The sequence below is a fragment of the Chiloscyllium punctatum genome, chromosome 9, assembly GCF_047496795.1.
Source record: "Chiloscyllium punctatum isolate Juve2018m chromosome 9, sChiPun1.3, whole genome shotgun sequence".
Taxonomy (NCBI): Eukaryota; Metazoa; Chordata; class Chondrichthyes; order Orectolobiformes; family Hemiscylliidae; genus Chiloscyllium; species Chiloscyllium punctatum.
Genome location: NC_092747.1, coordinates 110,958,002 through 110,975,004, shown reverse-complemented (window position 1 = coordinate 110,975,004; position 17,003 = coordinate 110,958,002). Strand labels below are relative to the sequence as shown.

General features: G+C 41.2%; 1 protein-coding gene across 3 annotated transcripts in view; it reads left to right on the top strand.

Moving 5' to 3' along the window:
* Positions 1-17,003, top strand: part of tmtc4 (transmembrane O-mannosyltransferase targeting cadherins 4) — a 90,906-nt gene that overhangs the window by 11,028 nt on the left and 62,875 nt on the right. For all 3 annotated transcript variants that reach the window (XM_072578046.1, XM_072578045.1, XM_072578047.1), the window contains exons 4-14: positions 298-514; positions 1,601-1,688; positions 2,775-2,872; positions 3,010-3,102; positions 4,777-4,938; positions 6,017-6,219; positions 9,964-10,138; positions 10,252-10,383; positions 12,004-12,083; positions 12,198-12,305; positions 13,216-13,357. In XM_072578046.1, coding sequence (XP_072434147.1) covers positions 298-514; positions 1,601-1,688; positions 2,775-2,872; positions 3,010-3,102; positions 4,777-4,938; positions 6,017-6,219; positions 9,964-10,138; positions 10,252-10,383; positions 12,004-12,083; positions 12,198-12,305; positions 13,216-13,357 — 1,498 coding nt within the window. The remainder of the gene's footprint in view (positions 1-297; positions 515-1,600; positions 1,689-2,774; positions 2,873-3,009; positions 3,103-4,776; positions 4,939-6,016; positions 6,220-9,963; positions 10,139-10,251; positions 10,384-12,003; positions 12,084-12,197; positions 12,306-13,215; positions 13,358-17,003) is intronic.

The following is a 17,003-nucleotide window of genomic DNA, read 5'->3' as shown; positions in this document are numbered from 1 at the left end:
GGATTGGCAACAAATTTGGCTTTGCCTGCGACAGCCACATCCTGTGAACGAATGAATGAATAAATAAATAAAAATAATTTGCACATCTACTTACAAGTTATGTTGGCATAATTCCTCATTCCTGTGGTAGCTTCTGTAGTTGGATTAGTAAGTGATATAAATGCAGTAAAGCAAGAATAAAATAAGAAATGTAAAATTATGTAGAAACATTACATAAAATACAGAGCAGTGTCTAATTTGAATGCTGATTAAGCTCATGTTAATTTTTGGATCTGTCTATATTTTCATTTCTCTTAGGTTGAACTACCTGATAGCTGGAGGATTGCATCCAGTTGGCTTCCACGTGGTCAACATTGCACTTCACAGTGTGATCTCTGTAATGACTCTTGATGTCTTCTCGGTACTTCTCGGTGGTCTAGTACATGATGAGAAAGGGAGGCTGCTCAATAGGGCACCAAAAGCATCATTTCTAGCTGCACTATTCTTTGCTGTGCATCCAGTACATACAGAGAGTGTAAGCAAATTATCTCAAAGTGGATTTTATAAATTTGTGGGAATTCACAGAGTATCGTTTCTTTAAATCAAGGCCTCAGTGCAAGCTGGTTATGTCCAGCTATAGAAATGCACACTTCAGGCAAGCAGATTGTTTATGGAAATAAAAGGAGAGCCTAAATCTCTCATCCATCCAGTAGGGATGATAATTTTCAAAGTACAGTAACCACTTACTCTCACATAATGCCTTTATCACTGTAAAACATTCAAAGGTGCTTTCCAGGAAGATTATCAGATATATTTTATCACTCAGCTTTGTGAGATGTTAGGACAAGCTTGGTCCAACAGTTAGATTTTAAATAACAGGCTAAAAGTGAATGGAAATGTTGACAGATTCAGGGAGAATTAGAATCCCTCCAGTGTGGAAACAGGCCATTTGGTCAAACAAGTCCACAACGACCCTCCAAAGAGTACCCCACCCAGACTCATTTCCCCTATTACTCTACATTACCCCTGATTAATGCTCCTAGCCTACACATCCCTGAACACTATGGGCGATTTAGCACAGTCAATTCACCTAACCTGTATATCTTTGGATTGTGGGAGGAAACCAGAGCACCCGGAGGAAACCCACACAGACACTGGGGCAGTGTGCAAACTCCACACAGACAGTTGCTCGAGGTAGGAATCAAATCCGGGTCCCTGGCGCTGTGAGGCAGCAGTGCTAGCCACTGAGTCACCGTGCCACGAGAATTTAAAAGCTTTGAACTTCAGGCACAATCACCATTGGTGGATCAAATGAAGTGTAGGACATACGAGACCAGAATTAGAGCTCAGAGATCAGAGGATTGTAAGGGTGGAGGAGGTTGCAGAGGTGGAGAGGGGCCTAAGAATGTGAACACGAGGGTGAAAATTTAAAATTGGAGGCATTGCCAGACTGGAAATTACTGTTGGTCAGTGGGCACAGTGGTGTGAGTTACATACAGGCCGTAGAACCATGGAGTAGGTTTGGTTAAAGGGGAGTGGATGACGAGAGTGTAATCTACATAAATTTACCTTCCAATGGTAATGAAGCACTCATTAGTTTTTCTTGATTCTTGTCTTCCAGGTTGCTGGGATTGTTGGCAGGGCAGATCTCCTCTGTGCTCTGTTCTTTCTATTGTCCTTCATCAGCTATTGTAAAGCCTTCAGAAAATGTATGTACGACTGTTCAGAGATTGTATCTGTTCTGGAATACGTGTGTCACATATCAATGGCTAATCTGTTTACATGGTGATACCATTGAAGTTTATATTCATGGTAATTTTAACTTAGTGTCAGGCAGGAAACTCCTGGGATTTGATGGAAATACTGGCTTTTAGAAAATATTAATATCCATTAATGAAGAACCACTTTGGCTGGAGAGTAAAACCAGCTTTGCAATGCTTTACTTTGCTAAAGGAGTTATGTACAGAGGGACCTGTATTAGATTATCCGAAGGACACGGGCAGGGAGTATTTTGTTCAGTTAATTGAATGCTGGATAACATAGTTAGCCAAGCATCGTGACCTTGCGATCTTGTTTGAATAATCCAAAATTTGATTAATCGAATCCTGGATACTCAAGATTCCTCTGAAGATGCTAGATTATTTATTATGATCATACATTTAAAAAAAATTTGTTTATGGTACGCAGGTGTCACTGGCTCGGCCAAAATTTCTTGTCCATTCCTAAATGACCTTAAAATGGTGGAAGTAAGCTAATGGATTGAACTGCTGCAGTCCATGGTTGGTATGGAGGTCCACCCATAGAGTGGAGAGGGAGTGAGTCCCAGACTAACAATGGAGTACCAGCATTTTCCTACAGCAACATATTCCAAGTCAGGATGGTATGTTGCTCGGAAGGGAGCTTGCAGATAGTATTTCCATGCATGTGCTGCCCTTGTCTTTCAAGGTGGTAGCGAACACAGGTTTGGAAAGCGCTGTCTAAGGAGCCATGATGAGTTGTTGTTTGGCAGCATCTTGTACACAGTACATATTGATGTCATTGTCCATTGATGATGGAGAGAGTGAATGTGGAAAGGTGGTGGATGGGGTGCCAATCAAGTGAGCTGCTTTGTCCTGGATGAGGTCAAGCTGCTTGAGAGTCAGAGCTGAGCTCATTCAGTTTTGTTGTCAGGAGTTTTGTTGCACTCCTGACCTTTGCCCTGGAGTTGGTAATTTATCAGTACTGTAGTTACTTTTGAAGACGTGTCAACTGCTACTTCAAAATTAAGACCAATTATTGCACTGATTCTTTTTCAGATGATGCAGAAGGAGAGTTCTCTTTTTACTGGATCTTTGCCAGCTTGTTGCTTTGTGCAATAGCGATGCTTTGCAAGGAACAGGGTATCACAGTTCTGGTGAGAAAGTGTCACCGTTATTCAGTTGGGAAAATGCATGTTTATGCTTTGCTGGCTTTCAGTGTGTTTAAGTTGCTGTTGACAATTTGATAGCTCTATGCATATTTATTTATCGCCTTGTATGTCTACACTTTCAGGGTGTTAATACAGTCTTTGATGCACTTGTGATCTGCAAAATGGATATCCTACACCTAGGCATGGCACTGTTACGGAAGCCCAAATTATCTGAGGTAAAACAATGCCGATGGATTGGCTTCTTATTTAACCCTAAACTGAGTCTCTATTCCTCTCCATCTCCAAACCACTTCCTTCCACTTTCATGATATCATCAGTTTCCTTCCCTGCCTTAAATGATTTGCTGTTGAAACCTTTATCCATGTTTTCATTATCTCCAGACTTTATTATTCCAGTGTTCTATGACTGGCCACACAACTTCCAAGTTTAACTAAGATTTTGTTGCCATGTCCTTAACCTGCACTAAATTCTGTTTGTACATCATCCCTGTGCTCACTGACCTTCAATGGCTCAAATCTGGCAATACTGGTTTTAAAATTTTCAATTTTCAGTTATCAACTCCCTCCATAGCTTTGACCCTCCCTATCGCTGTATCCATTTACACTTCTTGTTACCATGGAAAGGCTGCCAACATCATCAAAGATCCCTCCCACCCCAGTGATGCTGTCTTACAACCTTTTCCATCAGGCAGAAGATACAGACGCTTGAATGCACAAACCATTAGGTCAAGAACAGCTTCTTCCCTGCTGTTATTAGATTGCTCAATGCACCTCTCTAACTTCAAATCACGTTGATCTTGCTGGTGTTGATCGTGTTTTGTGCACCTGTGCAACCACAACCTCGCTCTTCCTAAGCAGCCTATAATCTGTATATATCCTTGTTTGCTATGATCTGTCCGTACTGCTCACAAAACAAACATTTCACTATACTTTGGTGCATGTGACTACAATAAGTCAGATCAAATCCAGCCCCTCTCCCATCTCTGCACTTCTCCAATTCTGGTTTATTACCACCCTCACTTTTAGTTGTTCCACCATGTGAGGCATGCCCTCAGCTGCTTGGGTCTGAAGCTCTCAAATTCCCTCTCTGAACTCCTGCACTTCACTGTGCTGTAAATTGTATGGGTAACTATAGTAAACCAATGCACATCTTTCTTTAAAATAACATTATAAAGGTACATTGTGTGAGGTCTTCAGTTCATTCATGTGGAAAGATAATTTGAAATGTTTCGAATGACTGGAATGACACTTCATTTGCTGAAACTCTCATGCTTTCATTACCTCTAAACTCAACCATGCCAAATTACCCCTTGTTGGTCTCCCCTGTTTTACAATCCTGAACTTGAGTTCTTCCAAAACACTGCTGCATGTGCCTTAAATTGCAGCAAGTCGCAGTTTCCTATCGCCCTGATTATTCACTGGCCCACTTTCGCTTCTAATCACGCAATGTCTTGACTTTAAAATTCTCATCCTTTCTTCAAATTGCTCGAAGTTTTCATCCCTCCCCAACTGTATAATCTCCTCCAACCTCACATTGACATATCCTTGCTTTTCTAATTCTAGCCTCTCGTGCATGCTTAAGTTTAACAACGTCATCATTGTTGACTGTGTCTTCATCCTGTTTGGTCCAGCGTCCTAATCCTCTCCAGCCGACTTTCCTTCCATAAGACCCTGCTTAAGACCACCTTATTTGACAAAGCTTTTGGTCATTTAATGTAAAACCTTCTTAAGTGGCTCAATGCCACGTTTGCTTTCTAATGCTCCTGTGAAGTGCCTCAGAATATTTCATTCAAATATTTTCATTTAAATCTGCTGTCTCGGTATGTGTGCTTAAATATGTTGCTACACTGATTTGTTTTATTTTTCTGTTCTATCTTGCCTCATCCTCAGATACTACTTCTGTGGAAAAGAGGGTTTTTTACACGCATTCTGCTGGTGGCATCTGGTGGGATTGCCCTTCTGTATGTCCGCTGGCGGATCATGGGCACAGGGCCCCCAGTTTTCACTGAAGTGGATAACCCAGCATCATTTGCAGATAATGCTCTTGTGCGGGTAAGATGACAGTGGTGCTTTTGAAAGAACTCTTATGATCAAAAATCAAATTGTGCATTTAACATTTAGAAATGTTTATGTTGTGTACATGTTATTTTGAGATGACAAGGCAAATACTGTTATAGTGTTTATGTGGCACACAAGCCTCCTTTCCGTTCATGAGTATATCCTTCTGTTCCTTTCTCGCTCTGAATTCCCCTTGAATGCATGCTGTTGTGATTTTCGTATGTTGTAAATTTTAACGTGTGGCCTTCCTACTGCTTTTGTCAATCTTTTTTCAATTTGGAGAGAAAGTCTGATGCTGGAATTTACAGTAACCCTTCATAAACAGTGGCTAGGCCCCAACTGGGGCATTGTTTCCAATTTTGGGCACTGCATTTTAGAAAGATGTCAATGCTGAGGAGCGAGTGCAGAGAAGATTTACCGAGAGTTTTACCAGGTATGATTTCAGTTATGTATAGTGACAAGCTGTGGTTGATCTTTTTGGAGTAGAGAAAGTTAGAGATTCCACTGGCTGGCAGTTTGGTGACCAGGAGACACAGTTTTTAAAGACATTGACACACAATCCATAGGCAGATCTTTTTTTATGTGGCGAGTTGTGATCTAGAATGCACTGCCTGAAAGGGCAGTAGAAGTAGATTCGGTAGTAGCATTAATTTGGGAACTGGAGAAATACTTGAAAAGAAAAATGTTTGCAGAATAAAGATTAAGGGTGGTGGAACTAACTAGACATTTCTTACAAAAATCTGGTACGGGGAAAATGGGTCAAATGGTTGCTTCCCTGTACTGTTAGATTTTATGATGAGTTGCTCGCTGTACCAGTTGTTCAGGTTTACTATCCAACCATTATCACTATCAAAATCACAAATTATCGCTCCTTGCAGGTATCTCACTGACACCCGATATATAAGACAAATGGTAATGATTTCAGTCTTATACTGGGTAAGTGAGCTTTGCTTCTGGTATAGAAAATTGCTCTGTTATACAATTGATCTTCAACTATGTTAGCACTGGTAATGTCGAAATTCATTGCAATACTAAAGTCTAATGTTATGCTTGCTTTATTTTGTTTTATCAGGCCATTAATTATAATTACTACTACTCTTTGAGCACGTGGTTACTTGTCTGTCCCTGGTGGCTGTGCTTTGATTGGTCAATGGGCTGTTTACCTCTGATTAAATCAGTTGGAGACATTAGAATATTTGCCCCCCTCGTATTTTGGATCGTCCTCATTGGGATAATATTTCAAGCTTTATTCTCCATGAACCCAGATGAAAAAAGGTAAGGTGTCTAGTTTTGATGTGTTTAGAGCTGCCAGTTGCAAAGTTTCCATGTGGTCGACGTGTTTGGATTTGAAGTCATGGTCAATGTTTCCTCTAATGTTTTATTGTTCTTCGTGGTACATTCTTGATTTCTATAAGGCGTCCCTTGCAACTTAATCAAAGAGTTGGTTTAATAGCGATGTTGAGATATGTGAAAAGCTTTGGTAGAATAATTAAGGAGATAACAAATAAAAGCAGGAGGATCATTAACCGGAGGAACTCTGATGCAAGAAGGTTTGCAAACGATTTAGGAGAGATGAAGAATTTTGTTTAATGCAATTAGTTGTGATCTGGCATGCTCTTCTCGAAAGGAACCACATTCAGTCATATCTTTCAAAAGGATAAGAGTAGAAAAGATAATGGATAGAGATGTACAACACAGAAGCAGACCCTTCGGTCCAACTTGTCCATGCCGACCAGTTATCCCAACTTAATCTAGTCCCACATGCAAGCATCTGGCCCATATCCCTCCAAACCCCTCCTATTCATATACCCATCCAAATGCCTTTTAAATGTTGCAATTGCATCAGCCTCCACCACTTCCTCTGACAGCTCATTCCATACACGTACCACCCTCTGCGTGAAAAAGTGGCCCCTTAGGTCTCTTTTATGTCTTTCCCCTCTCACCCTAAACCTATACCCTCTAGTTCTGGACTCCCCGACCCCAGGGAAAAGACTTTGTCTATTTATCCTACCGTGCCCCTCATGATTTTGTAAACCTCTATAAGGTCACCCCTCGACCTCTGACGCTCCAGGGGAAACTGCCACAGCCTGTTCAGCCTCTCCCTATAGCTCAACTCCTCCAATCCTGGCAACATCTTTTGTAAATCTTTTCTGAACCCTTTCAAGTTTCACAACATCTTTCCAATAGGAAGGAGACCAGAATTGCACGCAATATTCCAACAGTGGCCTAACCAATGTCCTGTAACAGCCACAACATGACCTCCCAACTCTGACCAATAAAGGAAAGCATACCAAACACCTTCGTCACTAGCCTATCTACCTTCAACTCCACTTTCAAGGAGCTATGAACCTGCACTCCAAGGTCTCTTTGTTCAGCGACACTCCCTAGGACCTTACCATTAAGTGTATAAGTCCTGCTAAGATTTGCTTTCCCAAAATGCAGCACCTTGCATTTAGCTGAATTAAACTCCATTTGCCCCTTCTCAGCCCATTGATCCATCTAGTCAAGATCCTGTTGTAATCTGATATTTACAAGTCTTTGGAGTCTGAAGGTTAATACTGCTTCACTGCTCTAAGAGTCAGCATTAACAAGTGGACTGAATGGTCTCCTGTGTTGTGTGATTTGCAAAATGAGGTAGGGCAAGTGGCTTGCTCTTAAGACCCATTCTTAATCTAGGTACTGGGTAGTACACAAGCAAATGGTCTTTGTTATGGTTTATATCAGTCTTCTGAGAGAAGTAATAAACGGAGAAATGTAAAGGAGAGAAGAATTTCAAAACAATTATCTTTCTGTTGGCCCAGGTCTTATCAGAGAATATCCACTTGTATATTATATTGAATGTGCCAATTCTTGGATGACCACCATTCATTTGAAGGGGAATCTATATGCTCTTGAAAAATTAATTACATAGAATTTATCACAGACAAAAGCAGGTTTACTGCATTATTAACCCATGTTGCTGTTTAAGCTCAATGCTTTGCCTTCTCACCCTATCAAGGTCTCTTTCTATTCTTTTCTGCCTTGTGTTCAACTAGTCTCTTTAAATACATTGATAAAATGTAGAACAGTACAGAACAGGAACAGCCCTTCGGCCCACAATATTGTGCTGAACGTGACGTCGAATTAAACTAGTCTCATCTATCTGCCCTCTATTCCTTGCATATTCACGTGCTTACCCAAAGGTTCCTTAAACATCCCTAATATATCCGCCCCCACCATCATTCCTGGCAACGTGTTTGACGACGACTCCTCTCAGTGTAAAAAAATTGCCCCTCACATTTCCTTTAAACCTCCTCCCCCGGACCTTAAATGCATCCCCTTCTAGTATTTGACATTTCAACTCTGAGAATAGATTCTCACAGTCAACCATATTTCTGCATGCCATAATTTTATAGACTTCTATCAAGTCACCTTTCAGCCTCCGCCGCTCCAGAGAAAACAATCTAAGTTTTGCTAGCCTCTCCTTATAGCTCATACCCGCTAATCCAGGCTGCATCCTGGTGAACCTCTCCAAAGCCTCCACAGCCTTCCTGTAATGTGATGACCAGAATTGAACACAATACTCCTAAGTGTGGCCTAACCAAAGTCTTTTAAAACTGCAACATGACATCCTTAGACTTCCCTAACCGATTAAGGCAAGCTTGCCATGTGTCTTTTTTTACTACCCTATCTACTTGTGTAGCCACCTTCAGGGAGATATGAACTTGAATCCCAAGATCTCACTGTACATTAATGTAGTCCAGGGTCCTGCTATTAACTATATACTTTTCCTTGACATTTGATCTCCCAAAGTGCAACATCTCACACTTACCCAGATTAAACATCATCTGCATTTCTCCGCCCGTATCTGCACCTGATCTATATCCCTTTGTTTCATCTAAATTCACCTCAACCCATGTTAGCAAGTTTCACAATCTCTCCATTCGATAAAGAAAATTCCAGTTCAGCTATCTTTTCTTGGAGATGATCAAGATCTCCATAAATGCATTTGTTATTCACCTCAAATACTACTTGAGTAGAGAACTGCTGTTTGGATTTGTTGGTGACTATCTTGTACTTATGATCCTGACATAATCTCATCATTGAGGTGCTGTTCTTGAGTTCAGCTTGGTCAATGGTGCACTGATAGGTAGGGTGTTCTTCTTAAATATGTACCTGAAAAAGCCATCACTTTCTGAAAATCACTTTCTGTAAGGCTGCACATTGATTTACAAGTAAAGTCTTTTGACTCTTGGATAAGGGGAGATTACGAATGTATCAGAAGTAATTAATGCCATCACCCTTTGATAATATATTTTCTAATCAATCTGTTCAGAGATGTTACTGCACACATTTGGAACAGGTGGGAGTTGAACCTGGGTCTGCTGGCTCAGAGGTAGGGCCATTATCACCAATCCCTACAGTGTGGAAGCAGGCCATTTGGCCCATCAGGTCCACACCGACACTTAAAGAGCATCTAACACCCCCACCCTGTCTCTGCAACCCTGCATTTCCTATGGTTAATCCACCTAGCCTACACATTCCAGGACACGACAGGCAATTTAGCACGGTCAGTCTGCCCAACCTGCACATTTTTGGTAGCCGTGATGTGGAGGTACTGGGACGGACAAAGTCTGAAGTCACGCAGTACCAGCTTATAGTTCAACAGGTGTATTTGAAATCACAAGCTTTCAGAGCACTGCTCCTTCATCAGGTGATGTCACATGGGGAGAACGTGCAAACTCCACACAGATAGATACCCAAGGGTGGAATTGAACCCACATCCCTGGCGCTGTGATGTAATAGTATTAACCAGTGAGCCACCATGCCAGTATCCTTGGTATCATTGTTCCTTATTAAATCTTGTGACTCATGTTGTTAACCGCTTAATGAGATTGGATTGGGTGTGTTTTTGTTTGTGTATGTATGGGTGAGAGAAAGAGATGAGTTAATTTTATGGTAACATGCATCTCTCTCCAGAGAATTTCTCAACTGGGTTATCTAAATTCATGCGCAATTGTTTTTGGATACATTTTACAGAATCCTTGCCTCTGGAATCACACTTCTGGTCATCCCATTCCTTCCTGCATCAAACATTTTCTTCCGAGTAGGGTTTGTGATTGCAGAGCGGGTAATCTATCTCTCCAGCGCTGGGTATTGCATGCTGTTGTCTTATGGCATTTGCATCTTGTCAAGACATGTCGGGAGATTCAAGGTAGGCACAAACGTTTTACTTTTCCAAGCCTGTATTAACTTGTTATCTTAAAAAAAGAAGCTTGAAGTAGATTTTGAAGCACTGTCTTTAATTCTTGCTCTGATTTTCTTTAGAACATCATCTCTCTTGCGGTGGCAGGCTTGGTAATTCTGAATATTATGCAGTGTATCCGGCGCAGTTGCCATTGGAGAACAGAAGAAGATCTTTTCACAAGTGCATTATCTGTATGTCCCTTCAATGCTAAAGTAAGCATGTATACTTATTTGTAGAAAAGAAACTAAATGCAAATGTTCAATAAATATTCATTTAAATAAGTTGTAATAGAAGATAATGATTTGACTGCAGGCATAGAAAGTACTGTAGCTAGATTTGCAAATTATACTAAACAGGTGGCAACGTAAATTGCAATGAAGAAGTAAACATTTTACAAATGAATATGGATAGGTCAGTGAATAGGTCAAATTTGGTAGATGAAACTTAACATGGATAAGGGTGAGGTTATCTGTTTTGTTTGGAGGAATCGGCAACGTATACTCTAAATGGACAGAAACTTCAGAGTGCTTTGTTGCAGAGGGATCTGCTGTTCTTGTACTTGCATCGCAGAAAACTAGAATGCAGGTTCGGTGGGTAATGAGGAAGATAAATGGAATTTTGGCATTTATTGCTAAAGGACTAGAATACAAAAGTCAGAAAGTGTTGCTGCAACCATACAAGCCTTTAGTGAGACCTCACCTCAAGTATTGTATACAATTTTCCTTACAACTGAAGGAAGGATGTAGTTGTATTGGAGGCAGTACAGAGAACATTCCTTAGATTGATTCCAGAGATGGAGTTTGCTTTGCGAAACGAGATTAAGCAGTTTCGACCTGTACCCTCAAGCTGAGAAGAATGAAACAGATCTAATTGAGATATGTAACTTGCTAAAAGGAATTACAAAGTAGATGCACAGAAGATGTTTCCTCATGTAGCAATCTGGAACGAGAGGTCATAGTTTTCGGATAAGGAGTAACAGATTTAAAACAGATGAGAAATTATTTCTGTCAAAAGGTTGCGAGTCTGTGGAATTTACTCATTTAAAGGATGCTGGGACATTGTGCATCTCCTCCTTAAATTTACTCATATTTTTAATTAGTAATGGGTTAAGGGGGTGGGGGGGGGGGGGTGGGGGGGAGGAGGTTATGGAAAGTAGGCAGAAAAGTGGAGCTGAGGCCAGGGTGGCATCAGCAATGATCGTATTAAATCGCCAATTGAGAGGCTGAATTGCCTATTCCTGCTCCGACCTCTTATGTTCTTATTTGATGACTAAATTATGAATAAAATTTTTCTGAGAGGTTGTATTTAATTTACTTGGCAATATACTGTTGACAATGTGTTGACTGTGGAATAAAATATTTGATTTTCTATGACACCTTCCACAGCATGAGGACTTTAAATACTTTACAGTCAATGAAGTACTTTTCAGAGTATTGTCGGTGTTCTGATGTAGAAAATACCATATCTGTTTTATGCACAGCACCCCTTGCAAACAGGAATCTGATCACAACCACATAATCTGCTTCCAAGTGATGTTAGTTGAAAGGTTAAATATTGGTGAGAATGCCAGGGTGCACTGCCCTAAATTGCTTCAAAATAGTGCTGCAAATCTTTTGTATTGACCTGAGAGGATATTCTGAGCTTGACACCTCGCGTTATCTTTCAGTCCCCCAATAGTGCAGAGTCGGCCTTGATTTAGTGCTCAAGTCACAACCTGCTGACCTAGAGGTGAGAAAGTTGTCAACTGAGCCATGGTTAATGCTGGTCTCTATGTCTTTGGACTGGATTATGCAGCCTTGTAATTCAGTACTGATAGCATTCCTTTTGTGCAGGTACACTACAATGTTGGCAAAAATCTAGCTGACCGAGGTAAAGAAATATCTGCGATCCAGTACTATAGAGAAGCTGTCAGGTATTCTTCCCTCTCACTCTATTTGTTATTTTATATTGTTGAAGGTGCACAGTAACTCTTTAATTGGAAAGAATTTTATTTGTGGTGGAAATTTCAGAAACCTTTATTTTTCAGACTCAACCCAAAGTATGTCCACGCTATGAACAATCTAGGAAACATCCTTAAGGAAAGGAAGGAACTACATGAAGCAGAGGAGTTGCTTTCCAGAGCTGTAGCCATTCAGTACGTCTCAATTTATGTGTAATTTGAGGGGAAACCGAAAACTAGGGGTCATAATGACAAGTTAGCCACTAAATACTGTGATAAGTAATTCATGACATACCTCATTACTCAGTGAGTGCTGAGAATGTGGAACTCACTGCTGCCACAGGATAGTACATATTATTCATAAAACACTTGAAGCTAGATGAACACAAGGAGGAAAGGAATATAATATTATACATAAAGATTTGGAGTACTTTCTGATTTACGAGGTGCAATTTCGGTTCCCTCATCAATATTCCTACCTGAGAGCAGGTGCAACAGTGGTTCACAAGGTTCATTTCTGGAATGAGGCAATTATTGTTTGTGGAGAGATTGATTAGATTAGGTCCACATTCTCCAGCTGAGTCAAGGAGACATGAGCTGATTTAAGCACGTAAAATGGTTAAGAGACTTGACTGTGGATGCGCAGAAGGCTGTGTTCCTGTGACTGGAGAATCTAGACCATTGGACCATAGTGTCCGAATGCACAATATTGGCAATTTAAGTCTGAGATGAGTCAAATTTAATAGAATGAAAGGCTTGTGAATCTTTAGAACTCTCTACCCCAGGGAGCAATTGATTTTCAGTCATTGAATATATTGAAATCAGTTATGGAGATTATAAGACATTAAGGGAATTGACGGATAATGGGATGATGCAGGAAGGTATAGCTGGAGTAGATCATCCGTGATCTTATTTAAAATCAACTGAAGGGGGCAAATGCCTTACTCCAGGTTCTGTTTGATGTTCTTGTGCAAATGGGAAGAGGCTGATGTGAAGGATAAATACCAGTAAAGACTATTTGAACTGAAAGGCCTGTTTCTGAGCTGTACATTCTATATCACACAGTTGTGCAGTACCTTGTTCTCACTTTCTTCTTGATGAACAGACCTGATTTTGCTGCTGCCTGGATGAATTTAGGAATTGTGCAGAACAGTTTGAACAAATTCGAAGAAGCTGAAAGGAGTTATTGGACAGCAATAAAATACAGAAAAAAATATCCAGACTGCTACTACAATCTAGGACGTTTGGTAAGTCTGTGTGAAACCCGGTATCAGTGATCTGAATTTGAAAATAATGAAGTACCTTCTGTTTATTGGAAATACAAAATAGATTTATTTACAGGAAAATATGTTCTTTATTTATGCATTAGGCCATTATAGAATGAGCAAAACACTGGAGATGGTGGAAATCTGGAACAAAGACAAACTGTCCTGGAACTAACCAACTGATCAGACAATTTCAGTGGCAAGACCTGAAATAATCACTGTCTGTCTCCATAGATGGGATGGTGCAGTGGCACAGTCGTTGCCACTGTTTCCTCAAAGGGATAGAGTGGACTGGCCATGGTACCTGTGAGGTTGCAGGGATAGAATCAGGGGCCTAGATCGGGGTGGGATGCTCTTTGGAGGGTCAGTGCAGACCTGATGGGCTGAATGGCCTCTTACTGCCCTGTCAGGATTCTATGATTCTAGATGCTGCCAGATCTGTGTATTTTCAGATAATTGTGTCTGTAAATATAAGGCAGTCATTAATTAATCTAATAGGGAATTCAAGGGAAATCTGTTTCATTGAGAGAGTAATGAGAATGTGGAACTTGCTATGGTATATACAGACAGGTCGTGACCAGTAGATGGTCTGGGGGCTACCATGCAACCTATCAGGAGGGTCTATCAGCTCACATTTGGTGATTCCCCAGGAAGGGTAAGAGAGGTAGGCAGCTAGTGCAGGAGTCTTTTGCAGATATACCCGATTCAAACAGGTAGGCTGTTTTGGGTGATGGATTATCAGGGGGACATAGCACGAACAGCCAAGTTTCTGGTGTTGAGACTGGCTCTAATGCAACGAGGGGTACGTCGGCTTCCAAGAGATCATTTGTGTTAGGAGATTCTGTAGTCAGAGGTACAGACAGATGTTTCTGTGGCCAGCAGAGAAATTGTGTTGTTTCCCTGGTGCCAGGATTAAGGATGTCTGAGGGTGCAGAATGTTCTCACGGAGGAGAGGGGCCAGCAGGAGGTCATTGTCCACATTGGAACCAACGACATTGGAAGGGAAAAGGTTGAGACACTGAAGGGAGATTACAGAGTTAGGCAGAAATTTAAAAAGGAGGTCCTCAAGGGTAGTGATATCTGGATTACTCCCAGTGCGACGAGATGAATGCATGGTTGAGGAGCTGGTGTATGGGAGAAGGATTCACATTTTTGGATCATTGGAATCTCTTTTGGGGTAGATGTGACCTGTACAAGAAGGATGGATTGCACCTAAATTGGAAGGGGACTAATATACTGGCAGGGAAATTTGCTAGAACTGTTTGGGAGGATTTAAACAAGTGAGGTGGGGGGGGGGGGGAACCCAGGGAGATAGTGAGGAAAGAGATCGATCTGAGATGGGTACAGCTGAGAACAAAAGTGAGTCAAACAGTCAGGGCAGGCAGGGACAAGGTAGGACTAATAAATTAAACTGCATTTATTTCAATGCAAGAGGCCTAACAGGGAAGGCAGATGAACTCAGGGCATGGTTAGGAACGTGGGACTGGGATATCATAGCAATTACAGAAACATGGCTCAGGGATGGGCAGGACTTGCAGCTTAAAGTTCTAGGATACAAATGCTACAGGAAGGATAGAAAGGGAGGCAAGAGAGGAGGGGAGTGGCATTTTTGATAAGGGATAGCATTACAGCTGTGCTGAGGGAGGATATTCCCGGAAATACATCCAGGGAAGTTATTTGGGTGGAACTGAGAAATAAGAAAGGGATGATCACCTTATTGGGATTGTATTATAGACCCCTATAGTCAGGGAAATTGAGAAACAAACTTGTAAGGAGATCTCAGCTATCTGTAAGAATAATAGGGTGGTTATGGTAGGGGATTTTAACTTTCCAAACATCGACTGGGACTGCCATAGTGTTAAAGGTTTAGATGGAGCGGATTTTTTAAGTGTGCACAAGACAATTTTCTGATTCAGTATGTGGATGTGCCTACTAGAGAAGGTGCAAAACTTGACCTACTCTTGGGAAATAAGACAGGGCAGGTGACTGAGGCGTCAGTGGGGGAGCACTTTGGGGCCAACGACCATAATTCTATTCGTTTTAAAATAGTGATGGAAAAGGATAGACCAGATCTAAAAGTTGAAGTTCTAAATTGGACAAAGGCCAATTTTGACGGTACTAGGCAAGAACTTTCGAAAGCTGATTGGAGGCAGATGTTCGCAGGTAAAGGCACGGCTGGAAAATGGGAAGCCTTCAGAAATGAGATAACAAGAATCCAGGGAAAGTATATTCCTGTCAGGGTGAAAGGGAAAGCTGGTAGGTATAGGGAATGCTGGATGACTAAAGAAATTGAGGGTTTGGTTAAGAAAAAGAAGGAAGCATATGTCAGGTATAGACAGGATAGATCGAGTGAATCCTTAGAAGAGTATGAAGAAAGTAGGAGTATACTTAAGAGGGAAATCAGGAGGGCAAAACGGGGACATGAGAAAACTTTGGTAAATGGAATTGAGGAGAATCCAAAGGGTTTTTACAAAATATATTGAGGACAAAAGGGTAACTAGGGAGAGAATAGGGCCCCTCAAAGATCAGTAAGGCTGCCTTTGTGTGGAGCCACAGAAAATGGGGGAAATACTAAATGAATATTTTCCATCAATATTTACTGTGGAAAAGGATATGGAAGATATAGACTGTAGGGAAATAGATGGTGACATCTTGCAAAATGTCCAGATTACAGAGGAGGAAGTGCTGGATGTCTTGAAACGGTTAAAGGTGGATAAATTCCCAGGACCTGATCAGGTGTACCCGAGATCTCTGTGGGAAGCTAGCGAAGTGATTGCTGGGCCTCTTGCTGAGATATTTGTATCATCAATAGTTGCAGGTGAGGTGCTGGAAGACTGGAGGTTGGCAAATGTGGTGCCACTGTTTAAGGGAGGTAAAGACAAGCCAGGGAACTATAGACCGTTGGGCAAGTTGTTGGAGGGAATCCTGAGGGACAGGTTGTACATGTATTTGGAAAGGCAAGGACTGATTAGGGATAGTCAACATGGCTTTGTGCGTGGAAAATCATGTCTCACAAACTTGATTGAGTTTTTTTGAAAAAGTAACAAATAGGATTGATGAGGGCAGAGCAGTAGACATGATCTATATGGACTTCAGTAAGGCGTTTGACAAGGTTCCCCATGGGAGACTGACTAGCAAGGTTAGATATCATGGAATACAGGGAGAACTAGCCATTTCGATACAGAACTGGCTCAAAAGTAGAAGACAGAAGGTAGTGGTTGAGGGTTGTTTTTCAGACTGGAGGCCTGTGACCAGTGGAGTGCCACAGAGATCGCTGTTGGGTCCACTACTTTTCATCACTTATGTAAATGATTAGGATGTGAGCATAAGAGGTATAGTTAGTAAGTTTGCAGATGACACCAAAATTGGAGGTGTCGTGGAAAGTGAAGAAGGTTATCTCAGATTGCAATGGGATCTTGATCAGATGGGCCAATGGGCTGAGGGGATGTAGATGGAGTTTAATTTAGATAAATGCGAGGTGCTGCATTTTGGAAAAGCAAATCTAAGTAGGACTTATACACTTAATGGTAAGGTCCTAGGGAGTGTTGTTGAACAAAGAGGCCTTAAAGTACAGGTTCATAGCTCCTTGAAAGTAGAGTTGCAGGTAGATAGGATAGTGAAAAAGGTG